This window comes from Podarcis filfolensis (assembly GCF_964270895.1).
Source record: "Podarcis filfolensis genome assembly, chromosome: 14".
Lineage (NCBI taxonomy): Eukaryota > Metazoa > Chordata > Lepidosauria > Squamata > Lacertidae > Podarcis > Podarcis filfolensis.
Genome location: NC_139616.1, coordinates 16,292,112 through 16,310,628, shown reverse-complemented (window position 1 = coordinate 16,310,628; position 18,517 = coordinate 16,292,112). Strand labels below are relative to the sequence as shown.

The window sequence follows — 18,517 nt, the reverse complement described above, 5'->3', positions numbered from 1 at the left end:
TAAAACTTAGAAGGTACCACTGTATATCACACTGGCTCACTAAGCTTACCATTATGCCAAATGACTGGTGCACACTTGGCTCCTCCTCTTCCAGAAGTGCTACCCTCAGCGACCATTCCACCCGGTCACAAAACATTCATGTAACTTTGAAGAATAACAGCCCTTTAGTTCTTGCTCTTCGACTCATGCCAAAGGGTCACATGTTTGCCAAGGCTCTAGCTGTATAAGAGCACCGCTGGATCAGATCAACGACCCAACTAGTCCAGCACCTTGTTCTCATAGGAGCCAACCAGATGCCTGTCGGAAACCCACAAGTAGAAGCTGCTGTTGTTACCTTTACGTAACCTTTACCATGCCCAATCTGCCAAGGTGCATGTTGTTGCCTGGTACTTAAGGGTGAGCAGTAGGCAATGTCAGGGCCCCACGACCGGCAAGAGGAGCTACCAGCCTGATAGTGCTACCATTTCCACTTTGCACAGAACACAGTGGTACCTCAGGTTAAGTACTTAATTTGTTCCGGAAGTCCATACTTACCTGAAACTATTCTTAACCTGAAGCACCACTTTAGCTAATGGGGCCTCCCACTGCCGCCGCTCCGCCAGAGCACAATTTCTGTTCTCATCCTGAAGCAAAGTTCTTAACCCAAGGTACTATTTCTGGGTTAGCGGAGTCTGTAACCTGAAGCGTATGTAACCCGAGGTACCGCTGTATTCAAAATTCAGATGCAACAGAATTCTGTTTGCCTGGCCTGATTCTTCCAGGTGAGGGTGCTGTATTCATGGTTCCCCCAAATCCTCCCTCCCTCTCTCTCTTACACACACACTACTGCCCATATAGAAGAGATTAAAATACTTTGAATTGAATTTCTTTTCAAAATACTGGCTTGCTTTCTAATCCACTTGACTAATATGCCAAAATATGTTTCTGAGCAATTCATAACTCTTGTGCGACGTGAATCTAAGAAACTCTGGGGAATGGGGCTTTAAATAGCTTAGAATCACTCAAGCATTTGTAGGAAGTTTATGGCCCCAAAACACATTTTGGGTAATCTGATTAGTTAAAGATTTAGAAAACTAGTGGGCAGCTAATGTACCCAACATCGCTATTTGTGCAACCCTGAGGCACCAAAAATAGTATTCTGGAATGCCTTTCTATTCTTTTCATGTTTAGAACATAAAATCCTATTTAAAAGGTTGGAAACACACAAAGCGTAATGAAACACCCACATATTTTTTCAGTTTGCTGGTTCCCTTTCAGTATGACAGAATATGTTGGTGATCCGTTTTTGTTTTTTTAAGAAAATGCGGAGTTCTTGTTCTATAGTAAAAGCAAAAAACCAAAACTGCGCTAATGAACCAAGTATGATACATGAACGCACCCTGGGAGCAATCTTCATTGATCACAGTGATGCTGTTTGACTTGTAAACTTCGGACATCAACAAAATACATTAAACCAGCTGAAATGCAACAACTAGCACTTAATTAAAATGCAAATAATTTTTGCAAAAATGTGTTGCTATATAAACTGCTAGCATGAAGTAGGTAAAGGTAAAGGTACCCCTGCCCGTACAGGCCAGTCTTGACAGACTCTAGGGTTGTGCGCCCATCTCACTTAAGAGGCTGGGGGCCAGCGCTGTCCGGAGACACTTCCGGGTCACGTGGCCAGCGTGACAAAGCTGCATCTGGCGAGCCAGCGCAGCACACGGAAACACCGTTTACCTTCCCACCAGTAAGCGGTCCCTATTTATCTGCTTGCACCCAGGGTGCTTTCGAACTGCTAGGTTGGCAGGCACTGGGACCAAGCAACGGGAGCGCACCCCGCCGCGGGGATTCGAACCGCCGACCATACGATCGGCAAGCCCTAGGCACTGAGGCTTTTACCCACAGCGCCACCCGTGTCCCATTAAGCATGAAGTAGGAACCCTATAAAAGAAAAAGTACTCAGCTTCCTCTAGATTCTTTCCTTCATTCCCTGACTTCCTCTGTGCTTATCTTATATTAAAATAAACCCTGAAAGCCTCTATCTCCTTATTCACTTGCCAGAGCAAGGAGGGTCTGTCAGTTCCCCTGATGTTCTAGTAAATGACATCATTACTCTGCGACAACAACAAAAAATATCTCAGAGCTGGGCTCCCTTTCACTACTGCACTGCTTTTAGGGTTGGTGTGAAGGAAAATGAGAGGCTCAGAGCTGCTGTCTGCTCCTTGGAAGAAAGACAGCGTACAAATGTAAAAAACAACAACCTGTATAACAGTGGAATTATTACGTTGTTGTTGTTGTTAGGAAATAAACCTTGAAAGCCTCTATCACCTTATTCACTTGCTAGAGGAAGGAGGGTCTGTCAGTTCCCCTGATGTTCTAGTAAATGACATCATTACTCTGCAACTATCTATATCTATCTATCATCTATCTATCTATCTATCTATCTATCTATCTATCTATCTATCTATCTATCTATCTATCATCTATCTATCATCTATCTATCTATCATCTATCTATCTATCTATCTATCTATCTATCTATCTATCTATCTATCTATCATCTATCTATCTATCATCTATCTATCATCTATCTATCTATCTATCATCAGAGTTGGGCTCCCTTTCACTACTGCACTGCTTTTAGGTTGGTGTGAAGGAAAATGAGGGGCTCAGAGCTGCTGTCTGCTTCTTGGAAGAAAGACAGCGTACAAATGTAAAAAACAACAACCTGTATAACAGTGGAATTATTACATTCTTCTTGTTCTTAGGAATGACTATACCAGAAGAAGATGCCGAGGTGGGACAAGGCAGCAAATATTGCCTGGTGGCAATTGGGAGGCTTCAGGTAAATACTTCAAAATGTTTTCAAAGGTGTCTGTATGTTTTATGCCATGGGCCACTGGAACTCCACATCAAATCTCACCTATGATGTGATCAACAGGCCTTAACAAGAGGTTGTCGAAATCCAACAGTGCCCTTTCAAATACCCTGATCGTAAATCCTGTCAGTTTGAAAGTAAAGGCTTTCACACTCATTGCATTGCAGCAGTCAGGAACTTGTCCCTGATTATACAAAACAGGTGGCTTCATCCTTGGAGGGCAGTTCCTTAGCTTATGTGTGTGGAAATGTTATACTGGTGCTTCCACATAAGATGCAGCTAATTGTAAGATGAAGCTACCTCTTACATCAGGGGTCGGCAAGGCTTACCGGGCATGGGCCGGATCACTCCTGCGGAGATCCTCCGTGGGCCGGGCTGGCACAGCGCAACACCAGAAATTGTGTCTGTGGATGTCCACGGTGCCGGAAATCACTTCTGCGCATGCCCAGACACTGGAAATAGCGCCTGCGCATAAGCGATTTTCAGCATCTGGGCATGTGCAGAAGCAATTTCTGGCACCGTGAACATGCACAGACACAATTTCTGGCGTCTGGGCATGCGCAGAAGCAATTTCTGGAGCCGCAGAAGAAAGTCCGCACGCTGCACTGTGCTGTTTTAGCACAGTGTGCGGGAACTCACTGAGCAGGCAGCTCGGTTCGGGGCAACTCGTGGGCCACTTCCGGCCCATGGACCACAGGTTGGGGACCCTTGTTTTACATGGATTCTTCAGAAGCTGTTTTATGCTGGCTGTCTTACTTGTGTTGTCGTTGTACTTCCACATGAACCAACCACACAGTCCTGCCCAACCGATTTGCCATCATTCCGACCCCTTTCCTCTCTGCTCCTATCTTTTAAACTTTAAGCTCAGGCGGCTGAAAGTGAATCTAAGGGATGGATATTTTATCATCTCTCTTTATCTTAACAACTTGAAGGTGGCCGTATTTTTTATTGAATTTTTTGGGAGGATGCTGCTTCTCGTATGGACCTCTGCAGCTGTGCTTAATTTAAAGCCCATTTCCCTAAACCTCCACTGTTCTCTGGGGAGAGGAGGGGGATGTTTGTGATTGTATTCCAAGTTCCTCCTCCTTTTGGCAGTCAGGGGGTCTTTTTTCAACACACTCTGTATTGCACAGTTCTCTGCGGTCAGAAACCACAAATGGAGAATGTTGCCGGTGCTACAGATTATGTTTGTGGTGAGTGTTCATTAGTGCATTGTACCATGCATTACGTACCCAATTTTTCGATTGTCCATACTGACGGATTGATAATAGCTATGTGCAGGTCCTTCTCCCAGCAGCAAAAATGAAGGAACACAAAAGTACACCATGGTCTTCCTATACACCTCTTTAACCTAACCCAAATCGCATCCTCCTCGTTACGTACAAGGATGGGGTTCAACTTGAGAATCACCTCAATATTCATTTAATATTAAATAGTTATGTTGAGGTGCACATGCATTAAGCGGGGAAAGCAGGAAAAGGCTAGCACGTTCTATACACAAATGACCGTTTGCGTAAAAAATACCTTTCAAACACCACCCACTGCCCGCACAGTTATAACCGTCAGCGATGTGTGTCACACAGTTGCGTGGTGAAGAAATGCACAATTACCCCTGAGCGGCAGTTGCATTTGTGAAAAATACGAATACAGCAATTCCTCATAAAGTAAAAAACATCAGTATGGGTGGCACCTTAGATGTGCAGCTGAAAGGGACTTGGTTAGGTTATTTCACCCACTGGTTTTGGAAGAGCTTACTTCTAAGTAGGAATGGACAAACGTCGATTTTACTTCTCCCAGCTTTTCCAATCTTAAATTCAGTTTTCCACATTTCCTCATCAAACCTCATTAAAATCTTGAAATTTTAGTGCACTTTTTTCTTATCGCACATATTTTTCTATGCAATTTGACTGGCATACGTATTTTTCAAGTAATTAACCCAAATATAATGTGTTCCCCCCCCCCCCACTAATACATGTGTTTTTGTACACACCGTTTAGCTGAAGAGCTGCATTGCAAAACTTGGAGAAGTTCCTACTTTCCTTGGAGGTTTTTAAGCAGAGATTAGATGGTCATCTGTTATGGATGCTTTAGCTGAGATTCCTGCATTGCGGGGGGAGGGGTGGACTAGAAAACCCTTGGGATCCCTTCCAATTCTATGATTCTAAGTGCAAATTTTTAAGGGTAGCTGTGTTTCAGTTCACATGTAGGTTTGAGAAGTGCAAAACAGATGATTTCTCACTGAAATGCAAACAATTGAATTCCTCTCCCATCCGTACTTCCAAGGAAGTGCATCTTTGCACTGCGGTCTTAATCACACTTGAAGATCCCAAAGTGATGGAGATGAAGGGAGCCAGTGTGGGTGTTTTGCGGATGATACAGCTGCCAAAACAAACTGTTTTCCATATGGAGCAACCAAACATCTCTTATATAAGGCTCACTGTGAGCAGCCGAGGAGATCATGGCATGCGATGAGGATAAGGGCAGGTTTAATCGCAGAGAAGTTGGAGGGGGCAGAAATTATGAACTCCTTTTCCCCAGGAAGTAAATCATTCAGCTGGAAGTCTTGTTTTTCCTTAGACTGACATCCTGACACTTGCTGTTTAGGGGACAGTTTTAAGGAAAGGAAAGGAACATTGTACGTGCTGTCCGTACCTGAGAAACCGATCTGGCACTGTGGGGTATGGAGAAGAGGTCATAGGGAAGAGATATTGCTTGCAGCCTGAAAAACAAATTGCTGATTTCCTCATAAAGTCCTTTGCATTCCCAGAACTCTTGAGTGGCCATGTTGCTGTCACAAAATAGGGTTAGAGTGGACTGCTCTTTAAATATGCTATCAGCCAGGGCTGTCTGTACTCTGTCCTTAATTTTTTTAATTAAGTATGAAATACACACAGGCCACAGTGAGCCTTCCTCCTTCCTTCTCCTCTTTCCCATGCCCAAGGAAGAGATCAGAAGCACCCACATTCAGTTTTAAACTGTCCACGGTTCTGCACGATGCCCAAATTCTGGGGACTGTGGTTTATTTAAACCAAGATGTCAGAACAAGCCAGGATCTGTAACCACAGTTCAGTCGTGGCTAATGAATACTAACCATAGTTTAAACAACTCACAGTTCCCTGAGTTTGGACGTGACGTAGATTGTTTAAAAACAGAAGTGGAACCCTCTAAACTCATTGCATGCACAAGGCAGGATGGGGGGAGCATATGAGTTTAAGTCTCACCTTGGCTCGTAGTTTTTATTGTTTGAATGTGGCTATACCCTCAGTTGCAGCTATTAGTTGCAACATGATCCTTGCATTCCTTGGAGCAAGGCATGGATGAAGGAAGTCGCACTTCTATTTCATGAGCTGCTTTGGGGCAGAGGAGAAGTTGTGTTCAGCCTGGGAAGTTCTGCTCAAAGTGCTTCCATTAATATGAAGTACATTTGGACAGCGCGGAGGGTTAGGTCCTCACTAGAAATGGCTCAATCTCTAGAGCAGGAGTCACCAAGCTTTTGGGGCCTGTGGGCACATTTGCAAACTGGAGAAACTGCTGTGGACGACACACCTTCCCCCTCCCACAACCAAATACCACAACACCACCCATTATGTTGGCTACAAAAGAATGATTCCTTCCCCTAATTTCATTGAGGGGAAGGGACGCTTTGGGGACCAGAGAAGGCTTCTGCAGATGAATTTGCAGCTGTGGGTGCCATTTTTGCAACCCCTGCTCTAGAGTAGCTGAGTGAGAGAGAGTTCCATCTTTGCCTGCAGGTTTTAAAACAGGCCCCTATCTGGCTCAATAAGAAACATTGTGTGTAAATGTGAGGCAATGTGAGCATGAAAACACTGCATGCTTTTTTTTTTTAAAAAAAAAAACCTCTTTGACTTTTATTTTATGCGGTTGATTACAGTTTGCATAGCTCAAAATGTAATAAAACTATTTTAAAATTCAACTCCAGGGTTTATTTAGACCGCTTTCAAAGACCTTTGATTATTTTAAACAAAACCATTTTACTTTGATGAAGCAGTAGCTTTCAGATAAACACTTGACGTCCTGAGAGTCTTAATCATCTTATAATAAGTGTGTTGACTTAAGATTTATTTCTGTATGGTATTTGTTTACTGTGTGAGACACTTGGAACACCACAAGTTGAAAACGGCCCGTGAATTATTTCTTAATTCTGCTGGACACTAGATATCCCTTGTGCTTTTTGTTTGTGTGTTTGAATGATGTTACCTGCTCTAAGAGGGAAGTCACGTGACTGGGGTGAATGTTTAAAATGGGGGCAATACCACAACAGATTTTATTGCAGGCAGAAATCAGACTCTACTTGGAGATCTTCTTCCCTGTCCTTGGAATTGAGCATCTCATATTGTTTCCCCCAGGTTACCAGTTCCCCAATGTGCATGGACATGAATGGAATGTCTGTCCCCACGGAATTCTTGTCCAGACACAACTCAGACGGAATCATCACCTTTGTGGATCCAAGATGCATCAGTGTCATTGGCTATCAACCCCAGGTCTGTTCGTTACCTTTATAGGAATTGTAGCTCTGTGAGAGAAATATAGGTCTCCTAACGTAGGGCTGCTATACGTCCGGGAATTGGGCAGGAAAACAGCGTCCGGGCAGATTTTCGGCAAATCAGCAAAATGTCCGAGGAAACCCAGACGTATGGCAAGGGGGGTTAATAATTTTTAAAAGGCCAAAGACATAGATTGGGGGAGAGATGTTCCCAAAACAAGCTCAAAAGTTTCAAGAAAATGGGGAAAAAATTAAGGGAAGAAAGGGGGGGGGGAGAAACAGCTCAATAACTTTGTCTGGATTTGCACTTTGGGAAATATGACAACTCTACCTAACAGCTCTTAGAATCCTTAACAGCCCCCATGAAGGGCAGATGATGTCATGAAATTCTACTCAGTATTGATCCAGAGTAGATTCCAATGTATAGTTAGCAGAGTAAGAACTTAAACACCCTGCAGGATTCCCCCAAAATAGACCAGAGGCAATTGTATTTCATCCAGCAGAGCTTTACTGCTTCTGAAGGCAAATGAGCATAATGGTCACAAATCCAATACATTCAGGATTGGCACTGCCCATAAGAAATCCAGTTGCAGCAGACTTAAACTTACAATTACTTATAATAAGTCTAAACCTTAACACTATGAACAGAACACCACACCAGAAGGAAGAGAGATAGTAAGAGAAAATGAAACCCAGGTTCCTTCTGGCCTTACTTTTATAGTCAGCATGACCTTGACAGAAGAGATAACAAAACCAGTTTAAACCAGCTGTACTCTGCCTCTCTGAAGAAATAACCCAAACATCATGAACCTTCTGCTTCTTTCACACAGAGAAACTTCCAGAACCCTCTTGAATTTATTAGAATAGGAAAGATCTCTACACATCAGATCAATACTTTCTGCCCCAATAAATGCAAACTGACAGATGGGACCTTAACTGACTGCAAGCCTTTGAGCCAAATGTGTTGGGGAGTGGCTTGGGAGTCCAAACCTGGGTCTTTTACAGGGGCCCCCAACATTCCCACTCCTTCCCCACTTTTTAGAAACTGCTTTTGGGTGCTGCATAAAGCATAGTTCTGATGAGACCTCAGCCACCCACCATCTTGATTTCCCAGAGGCATCTATACATATAAATTAGTGCATTGGTGTAGCTTACTGCAGAATACAGTCAGCGTGAAGTATTCGTTAGAGTGTCAGACTAGGACTTGGGAGACCAGAGTTCAAATCCCGACTCAAGTCATGAAGCTCACTGAGTGACTTTGAGCCAGTTACTTTCCTTCAGCCTAACTTACACCACAGGGTTGTTTTGAAGATGAAATGGGGAGAAGAAAGAACCATGTATGTCATCTTAAACTACTTGGAAGAAAAGTAGCTGTAAAGTAAAAATAATAATACAGTGGTACCTCAGGTTACAGACGCTTCAGGTTACAGACTCCGCTAACCCAGAAATAGTACCTTGGGTTAAGAACTTTGCTTCAGGATGAGAACAGAAATCGTGCTCCGGCGGCACGGCGGCAGCGGGAGGCCCCATTAGCTAAAGTGGTGCTTCAGGTTAAGAACAGTTTCAGGTTAAGAACGGACCTCCGGAACGAATTAAATTCTTAACCCAAGGTACCACTGTGGTACTTTGACTGCATAGGTCTTAAGGTTGGAGCAGCTGAAAGAATACAAATTCTGCTTAGAGCGACTGTTGCATTTTGTCTCTGAATCTATCTATCTGTAATAGCTGTACTGATACTGAAACTTATCTGATGCCTTATGGAGTTTGGAAACTTGTTTGTAATTTTTACATTGCTGTTTTTCTCCTTTTGTGGATGCTTTGCTAGGACCTTTTGGGGAAAGACATTATAGAATTCTGCCATCCAGAAGATCAAAGCCATTTAAGAGAGAGCTTCCAGCAGGTAACATCTTACCTAGAAACTGTGCCTCATTCCCCTTCCTGCTTTATACTACTTTTAACACCAGCACTGTTGGGTGTTGTGTTATCCAAGTGTATAGATACATTATACATATATAACTATAAAAGTATAATATAGACAGACAAATATATAACCCTTGGTTATAATACAAAGAAAAATGGGTAAATTAGGTAGCCTGGGTCTCTCTCTCTCTCGCTCTGTTAATGCTAAAATCCTAAAACAGACTCACTCGTGAATCACTGTAGCTTTTATAAACACACAGATGGTTGCTGGATTACTATCTTAAACAGTCATTGTACAATCACATTACACACATGGTGTCTACACCAGTGGTGGCACTAAGGGGTTGGTATCACATTGAACCAACAACACTGGCTTATAGTTTGAATGTTAAGTACCAGTGTGGTACAGCAACTGCAGTGTTGGGTTTCCATGTGGAAAAATCAAGTTGGAATTCATGTTCATTTGTAAAATATATATATATATATATATATATATTGTCCAGTGGCCTGTAACAAGTCAATAGGCTAGGTCACATCATGTCAAGCCACAGTGTAGGTCTACCAAATACCATCTGGTGGAATTCAACATGTGATGCAATGTCATTGTGCTCTGAATTATCCCCTGCCCCCCCATGGCCCATGGAGACAAGGAAACTCACAATATGATGAGGTCATATCACACATTGTGTTTCCTTAGACATTTTCTAAAACAAATGGAATCCGATGGCAGAAATGGCTAAAAGCAGCAAGCAGTTGTAATAAACCAAGGAGGAGGAACCCGTGGCTCTTCTAATGTTACTGGGATTCAACTGCCATCATCCCTGAGCATTGGCCATGCTGGCTGAATCCAATGAGAGTTGGAGTCCAATAACCTCTGAAGGGCCACAGGTTCCTCACTCCTGCCATAAAAGAACAGTAAGAATATCCCTAAAGGCCATAAGGGGAGAACTGAGGCGGGCATCCTTGCAGAAGGAGTTCCATTGCTTTGGAGCCACCACGAAGAAGTCACTGTCCCTTGTTGCTACTTGAGGCTGTTGACCAAATTTTATAAAAGGCAACGTTTTGAAATAAGCGCTGTGTTGGCTCAACTCTCGTTGCGGGAGTCAGTGGGTGTTTCCCTGCCAATTTAAACAGAGCCAAACATACTTAAGCTGTCAATTAACATGTTTAGAAAATACCACCCCTACGATATAATTGATTTTTTTATATATATAAAAAAGTTGTTTACTTAAAATCACCAAGAATAAATGTATAGTTTCTGAATATTTTGGCTTTCAATAGAAAGAATTCAAATGTAGCATACAGATTCTCCAGCAGAAACATACAAGCATATGGAAGCAATTCCAAGCCTAGTTTTGGGTTTCTAGAGCACCAGTGATATATAATCAGAATTCATGTCATTGTACGACAAATTGAATCCGATTGATCCAGGATGTGTTTTGCCAAGCAATTTGGCATGTTACCAGTCACACCTTCCAGATGCTTTTCTTGCCATGTTTAACAGCGAGTACTATGTATTGACTTCGGACGGTTACTGGAATTCAAATTTTCCAGTTGAAATGTGGACGGCTAATTTTAATGAGTTATATAAGTTAGCAGAGTGGCTTGAAAAACGCAAATGATCCTTCTTTTTTCATATGTGGTGGGAATGTAAGATGGTAAAGGGGTTCTGGGAACTGATATATAATGAGTTGAAAAAGATGCTTAAATATACGTTTGTAAAAAAACCAGAAGCCTTTTTGTTAGGAATAACAGGAAGAGAGATAAATAGAAGGATTACAAACTTTTTCAGTATGCAGTAACAGCGGCAAGAATATTAATGGCCCAAAAATGGAAACAAGAGGAACTACCGACTTTGAATGAGTGGAGAATGAAACTTATGGACTACACAGAACTGGATAAAATGACTGGAAAAATTAGATACCAGAAAGATCACAAATTCATCGAGGACTGGGGAAAGTTTACAGATTATCTGAAAACTATATGTGATGAACAGATAACGCTAGTGGGTTTTAAGGAGGTTTTGTGATAGTACAAGGTATATTGTAAAAAAGAAACAGAGATGGAAGGATAATATTAACGGGCAATATTATATATAGAAAATGCGTGAAGATAGGAAAAATGGATGATTGATGGAGGTGCCGGTGGAAATTCAAAAATTGGAAATTTGTAAACATGGTTGTATGGACTTATTTGTAATGGAAAAATTTAATGAAATTTATATATAAACAAGAAAAAAAAAGAAAATCGCAAATGAAGTTCAGAGAGAAAAGAAGCTGAGTAAAGTAAATCGGATAGAGTAAATAATAGGAGGATGAATATGCAGAGAGGTTTTATATTTCTTAGGGATTCATGCCTAGTTCACAGCAGGAAGATATTCAACAGCACATACAGGAGGAAACTCCCTCAGAACTACACAGCCAATCAGTGTGCGAGCTGCCCCAGCAAGAATCATGGCATTCTGACTGGTTGCTGGCAACCAAGAGGGTCTGCTGACTTAAACAGTTAGCAGAATTAACCCTAAGGTTGCTTATTAAATAATCCCTGCTGTTGTATTTCCAACAATATATAAAGGGTGAAAAGTATTCCTGGTTTATTCTCCCAAAATATTTTTGCCTTGCAAAGAGACATAAGAGACACTGCTTATTCAGGATCTTATCAGCCAAAGGGGATGTGTAATTATTGCAAGGATTGGGTTTTTGAATAGTTACTTCACATTGTATTTTGAATCCTAGGTAATGTGCAATAGTCTTAGTCACCTTCGTTTCCCCATTCATGTTGCTGACTGGCTTGCTATTTTACAGGCTATTTCTTGCCGTTGTTCACCATTCAAATTGCTAACAGTTCTGCTATTTCTTACCAGTGCCAAGCTTTTGTACATCACCATTTGCTCATTCAGATTGGTGGCTAGCTTACTTTTTTCATCCCATGTTGGGTCCACACTATTGCACACCTTTCCCCACTCCTCTCACCTCACTACCCTTCTCCCTACCCTCTTCATTCTGCAGATCTGCAAAAAACAAACAACCCCAGAAATATTTTGTTCTATTAGGGCCATTTATCCATAACTACAATTTTTGCTTCCAAAAAAATGAAAGTGGGATGATAATAATAAAGTCAGGGAAGCAACTGATCTCCCAATATTTTTGTTTTAATTTCTGTGATTTGTTATGCAGGGAGCCTTTTAAAATATAACTCTGAGATTATCTCATCAAAGGCCCTGACAATCAATACATTGTTATAAGATTAACAGTGGGTATAATAAGCCACTGAAAATTAGATGTTTTTGAATTGCTGGTCTTATCAGGAGCTGTTTAAGGCAAGACTGTGTGGTGAGGGATTTTGGAGTGTTTGTCCAGTGTCTGTTTCAGGGTTTTTACTTCCTGTCAAAGATAAAGTCGTTCGTCAGGGGTGGGAAAAATTAAGTCTGAATGAGGCACTTGGAGGCCAAAAACAACAAGGAGAATTTTGTATCAAAAGTTGGAGAGGATGGCTATCTAATAATACCCGTTAGGAAACAGTTCAGCTGGCCATTTACACACTGTTCTGTTTCATTTTACGATCCCATTGTTGGGTGTGGCAGTAGAAAGTTGTTGTTCAAAGGATATGGCTCATCTGATTGAAGCTAGAGATTTATTTTAAATAAAGCATGAGCTCTTTGGGGGGGTTTTTCTCCCAGGCCTGAATTTCTGGGAACTGTAAAAGGGGAAGAAAAAAAGAAGAAACTCCTTTCCAATTCTGCCTGTTCTATTGGAACTGAAGATTCCACTTCACCCATAGATACCCAACCAGTTTACAGCAGGTCCCTCAACCAGTTAATCCAAAAAGGCAGTGTTGTGTGGTAGACAGAGCTCCATACTTGGAACTGGGAAACCTGGGTTCAAAATTCCTATTCAGCCATGATTCTCACTCTCATAGGATTGTTTAAAGGGGGGGGGGGGAGCAAATAATCTCTTTGAACTCCAGGGAGGAAAAACAGGATACGAATGCAAAAATATATAATAATGACTTGCTGTGAGGATGTGAGTTCTCTTCAGGTAAACAAGATGGAATGAGTCTTATTTGGAAACCCCAATGCAAATGGCTAAGGGAAAGGACTCCACAGTGGGAAGTTGGTGGCCATCTTGAAACTGAGGCTTATGCCAAAACAGGTCATGCCTTGAAGATTCATAGGCCCTGTCTGTTATTTCCATGAAAAATACGTACAGTAGTAGGTGTTAAGGTTGAACTGTGGACTGTATATCGAAAAGGGCCTATGGTACCAACCAACCACCCATCCATGCCAGTGCCCATAAAGGGGCCATTTGTGTTTATGTGTACTTAAGGGATCTGTCTACCAAAGTGCTCTCTGTCGTTTTTGCTGGATGAGGCAAGCTACCCTTCAGTTGTAAAAGATCTACAGAACTATGTAAAAAGGAGGAGAAGCACCTTCCATTGTATATAGGGCTCTCCTACAATCACATATATTGCTCCTTGGGAGCCCAGCTGATATCACCCCTGCCATCTTCTCTCCATGAGAGCCAGTGTGGTGTAGTGGTTAAGAGCAGTAGACTCATAATCTGGTGAACTGGGTTCGCTTCCCCACTCCTCCACATGCAGCTGCTGGGTGACATGCAGAGAGCACACTTCTCTGAAGTCTCTCAGCCTCACTCACCTCACAGAGTGTTTGTTGTGGGGGAGGAAGGGAAAGGAGATTGTTCGCCGCTTTGAGACTCCTTAAGGTAGTGATAAAGCGGGATATCAAATCCAAACTCTTCTTCTTCTTTTACAATGGCCTCTGCAGGTTGTTAAACTGAAAGGACAGGTGCTCTCTGTGATGTATCGCTTTCGTACCAAGAACCGGGAATGGATGCTAATCCGGACCAGCAGCTTCACATTTCAGAACCCTTATTCGGACGAGATTGAGTACATCATCTGCACCAACACTAACGTAAAGTACGTGTTTCAACCTTAAATTTACGGTTTTCCCCATCGCCTTCCCTTCTCTGAAACACTTTTATGCCCTGCTCCTTGTGGTTTTCTAAAGATAAAAGTTATGCTGTCTGCACTAGGCCTTGCTTAAAGCCATTCCGTGTATTATGACAGAGTAAACCCAAGCTTCTCACTGAATGCACTTAAGAACATAGGGAGCTCCCTCATATCAAGTCAGACCACTGGTCCAACTAGCTTAGTATTGTCTGAACTGACAGGCAGTGGTCCTCTGGGGTTGCAGATGATGACCTCTTTAGGTCCTACCTGGAGATACTGAGGATTTATCATGAGTCTTCCTACACTCAGTGGAGATGCTCTACCACTAAGCTATGTTTCTCCCTTGACAGCTCAGCTAATCCAGCTTAACTGATATGTTGTACTTGTATGATACATGTGTTTCCATTCATGCTTACATTTTAATACGTACGCTCAGGCGGGGCAGGGATGTTACACATGCACCTAGAAAAAACGCAATGTGTGAAATGATCCTCCTTTTCCTGGGTGTCAGAGTTCAGCAGGGCCAGAGGCAAGCCGTATGGTCCAAACGAGCATCATTGGTGCTGATCCCTGCTGCGAGGTTTGTTTGTTTAATGATACACTGGGAAGGAAGATTGCTTTGCACAATCAAATGGCCACCTGCTATGGATGCTTTAACTGATAATCCTGCATTGCAGGGGGTTGGACTAGATGACCCTTAGGGTCCCTTCCAACTCTACAAGTCTATGCAATCCCATGTATGCTTATGGAGCTCCAGCAGCCATTTCTCAAGCTTTCTGGTCTGCAACTTGAAAAGGGGGCCTCCGGTGCCTTAAAAAGTCTTAGCAGATTTGTGGCATAAGTTTTCAGTGGACCTTATAGCACAGTTCATCTGATCCTTCAAGTATTATCCTCCGTTGGTAGAAAAAAACATGAGTACAGGCAGGGAGTAGATGGGATGATGGAAACACCCGCAGGCCAACCTAATATGGAATGAAATCTCCACCTCTTCTTCCCTGCTTCTCATTGCCTCACTCTGAGAAAGAGACTACTGGGTCCTCCTTCAGAGCCAGGCATTATTTTTTATTTTTTATTCTTTATTGAAAAAGAAAAAAGTACAAAATTACAAGTGCACTGAGTAAAATATGACACGAAGAAGAAGAAGCAAGAAATAGTACCCATGTTGGAAAAAAAAACCAAAAAAGATATTGAGTACATTGCAAAAAAGGGGGGAAACTGTTCCTGTAGTTCACTAGACCTTAACCTAATAGAGCATTTATAAAAATGAATCACAAATATCATTAAATTTGTCTATAACAAGACTAAGTTTGTAAACAACTTGTTCACGTGTAGCGAGTTTGTACATATCTTCAATCCAATCATTAAAGGGAGCTGCATTTTTATTTTTCCAGTTCATCAATACCAAAAAGGTAATCATACTTTTTACTCTAGTAAGGGCGCAGAGAGTCCATTCACATTTCCCCTTTGTTAGATTCCATGTGTTGGGTATATAATTCAAAAGAACCAGGCATTCTTGGCGAGGTGGTAGTGTGCATGATGGTGGTTTGCCAAAGCAGCTAGGAAGGCTTTTGAAACAGATTATATGTATATATAGAAAGCTTTAAAAAAATAAAATAAGCTTTAAAATACTTGTAGCTGCTGCAGCAACGCAGACATCCTCCTTGCCATCTTGCCCAGAGTGCCTCGCTGTGGAGAAAGGACCACCTTGGCCTTTTCCCAGAGCAAGGTGAGACATGTCTGAGGAAAGAAGATGGAGAAGCCTCGTGCTAGGCCTGAACAACTGCTTTCAGGTTAGATCCACACTGTGCATTTAAGGCATATTTAAAACACATTACTTGCCCCCCCCCCCAAGAATCCCGGGAGCTGTAGTTTTCAATGGGTGCTAGGCATTGTAGCTCTGTGAGGGTAAACAATAGTTACCAGGATTCTTCGGGGCAAGTCATGTGTTTCCAATATATACTGTGGATGTGAACTCTTTGTCACCTGAGACCAGACTGAGGATCTCAAGGAGGAAAGTTTTCTCAGTGATATTGCCTTCACTGTGGAACTCTTGTCTGTATGGAAGCCTTCCAAGCTAGTGGTTCTTTTTAAAAGGCTGATGGGGAAATGTTTCTGTTTTGCTTTGGAGGTGGGTGGCTAAACTTGTGGTGTCACTGTTTTTTTTTTTTTGGTTTTTTTTTTCAATCCTCCAAAATCTCTGTGCTGGTTCCCCCCCAGATTTTTTTAATGCCTGCTGCTTTTTATTGTGTGTTGTCCCCCCCCCCTTCTCCTTTAATGCGGTTTTAAACATTATGTTGTTTTGATTGGTAAGTCATACTGAGGGGCCTGACTTGGGTCCAAGTGCTGGTTAGGAACTTGACAATAAATCAATGTCTCTTCCACATCAGCGAACTGGAGGAGCAGAAGGGGCCAGCTCTGACAAACAAGTTTCTGTTTCTGCACCGTCCAGAAGGCTTCAATAAATCTGGCCTTTAAATTAGCCGGTGTTGACTGTTCTGCCAGCCTTTCCCTTTCAAGGCTGCATACATAGGCACGGCAGTGCATTCTGAGAGAAATGATGCCGCGGGGGTCTTCCTTGGATCCTGTTATAGCTATCCTCAGTTGGCTTCGCAAAACAAGCCCGACTTGTTGCCCAAATATGGTGGTTGGCTACTACCAAGGTCTCCGGCTAACGCATTGTTATTATTCTTTCCTAGTGAAATGGTAATGTCAAAGAGGATGTGGCAGCCCTTTTTCCTTTTTCTTTTTTGGAAAGATGTGCCTGTAGAATTATAAATATTAGAAGGAGCTAGGATTTTCCACATGTTGATAATTCTGGCAGATTGTTCCTCTTTTGAGAGCTCTGTCCATGAACTTGGAACGCCTGCTTCGGTTGGCATTTGCTCGCATCTCTGTCAAAATGAGCCAAGCGGTTTTCTGACAGTGATGGATGATTCAGGGCCTTGGACTGCAATTGGTGGAGTTATTCTTATCCTAAGGTTGGCGGGTGGTCATTGGTTGAATTGCTGTGACCTAACAGATGCTGCATTGGGACGCGGGTGGCGCTGTGGGTAAAACTACAGAGCCTAGGGCTTGCCGATCAGAAGGTCAGTGGTTCGAATCCCCACGACAGGGTGAGCTCCCGTTGCTTGGTCCCAGCTCCTGCCCACCTAGCAGTTCGAAAGCATGTCAAAGTGCAAGTAGATAAATAGGTACCGCTCCGGCGGGAAGGTAAACGGCATTTCCGTGCGGTGCTCTGGTTCGCCAGTGGGTCATGCTGGTCACGTGACCCAGAAGCTGTACGCCGGCTCCCTCGGCCAATAAAGCGAGATGAGTGCCACAACCCCAGAGTCGGTCACGACTGGACCTAATGGTCAGGGGTCCCTTTACCTTTACCTTTAACAGATGCTGCAGCTGCCGAGTCCCCAGCGCTCTGGTAGTACCCCTTATAAAATTATGCTGCATCTGGAGTATAATGGGAAATTAGCGTAGTGGCTTCCTAGTGCCAGTTGGGAGAGAAAGCCCTAAACGGCCTTTGTCCAGTATACCTGAAGGAGTGTCTCCACCCCCATTGTTCAGCCCGGACACTGAGGTCCAGCACTGAGGGCCTTCTGGCAGTTCCCTCACTGTAAGAAGTGAAGTTACAGGGAACCAGGCAGAGGGCCTTTTCAGTAGTGGCGCCCATCCTATGGAATGCCCTCCCATTAGATGTCAAGGAAATAAACAACTATCTTACTTTTAAAAGACATCTGAAGGCAGCCCTGTATAGGGAAGTTTTTAATGTTTAATGCTGTGTTGTGTTTTTAACATTCGGTTGGGAGCCGCCCTGAGTGGCTGGGGAAGCCCAGCCAGATGGGCGGGGTATAAATAATAAATATAATTAATTTTAGACATGCCCCTGCTAGGTAAACCCAGGACCACTTCAAACCTGGTGTTAGCCCTGGCTCTGCCACTGGGCCTAGCTAAATACTAGCCAGAATTTCAACATTTCTCAGAAGCTATGTGATGCCACCTTAAGTGCAGTTATTTTAGTTCGATAAACAGCATTTCTAGGAACTGTTTACATATGAAGTGCAATTACCCATTTTACTCCCTTAGAATGATATTTGTTATTAAAAGAGGCAGATAAATAAAAATGTGCTTCAATAATAAATGTAGGTAGTGAATGCTATTTTCTGATACAAACACTCAAAATGGAAAACAAAAGAAAGAATGAGTGAACGGTAACATTTTCTTAGCAAATATCAATAGGCTGGGATTTGCTTTTAATAGAGGCAGATAGATATA

General features: G+C 42.6%; 1 protein-coding gene across 5 annotated transcripts in view; it reads left to right on the top strand.

The window, feature by feature from the left end:
- Nucleotides 1-18,517, top strand: part of ARNT2 (aryl hydrocarbon receptor nuclear translocator 2) — a 148,469-nt gene that overhangs the window by 99,876 nt on the left and 30,076 nt on the right. For all 5 annotated transcript variants that reach the window (XR_014541656.1, XM_083586516.1, XM_083586515.1 and 2 more), the window contains exons 9-12: nt 2,750-2,826; nt 7,227-7,361; nt 9,189-9,263; nt 14,067-14,218. Coding sequence is in view for 4 of the 5 variants with exons in the window: in XM_083586516.1 (XP_083442642.1) it covers nt 2,750-2,826; nt 7,227-7,361; nt 9,189-9,263; nt 14,067-14,218 (439 nt within the window). In the remaining variant the exon portion in view is untranslated. The remainder of the gene's footprint in view (nt 1-2,749; nt 2,827-7,226; nt 7,362-9,188; nt 9,264-14,066; nt 14,219-18,517) is intronic.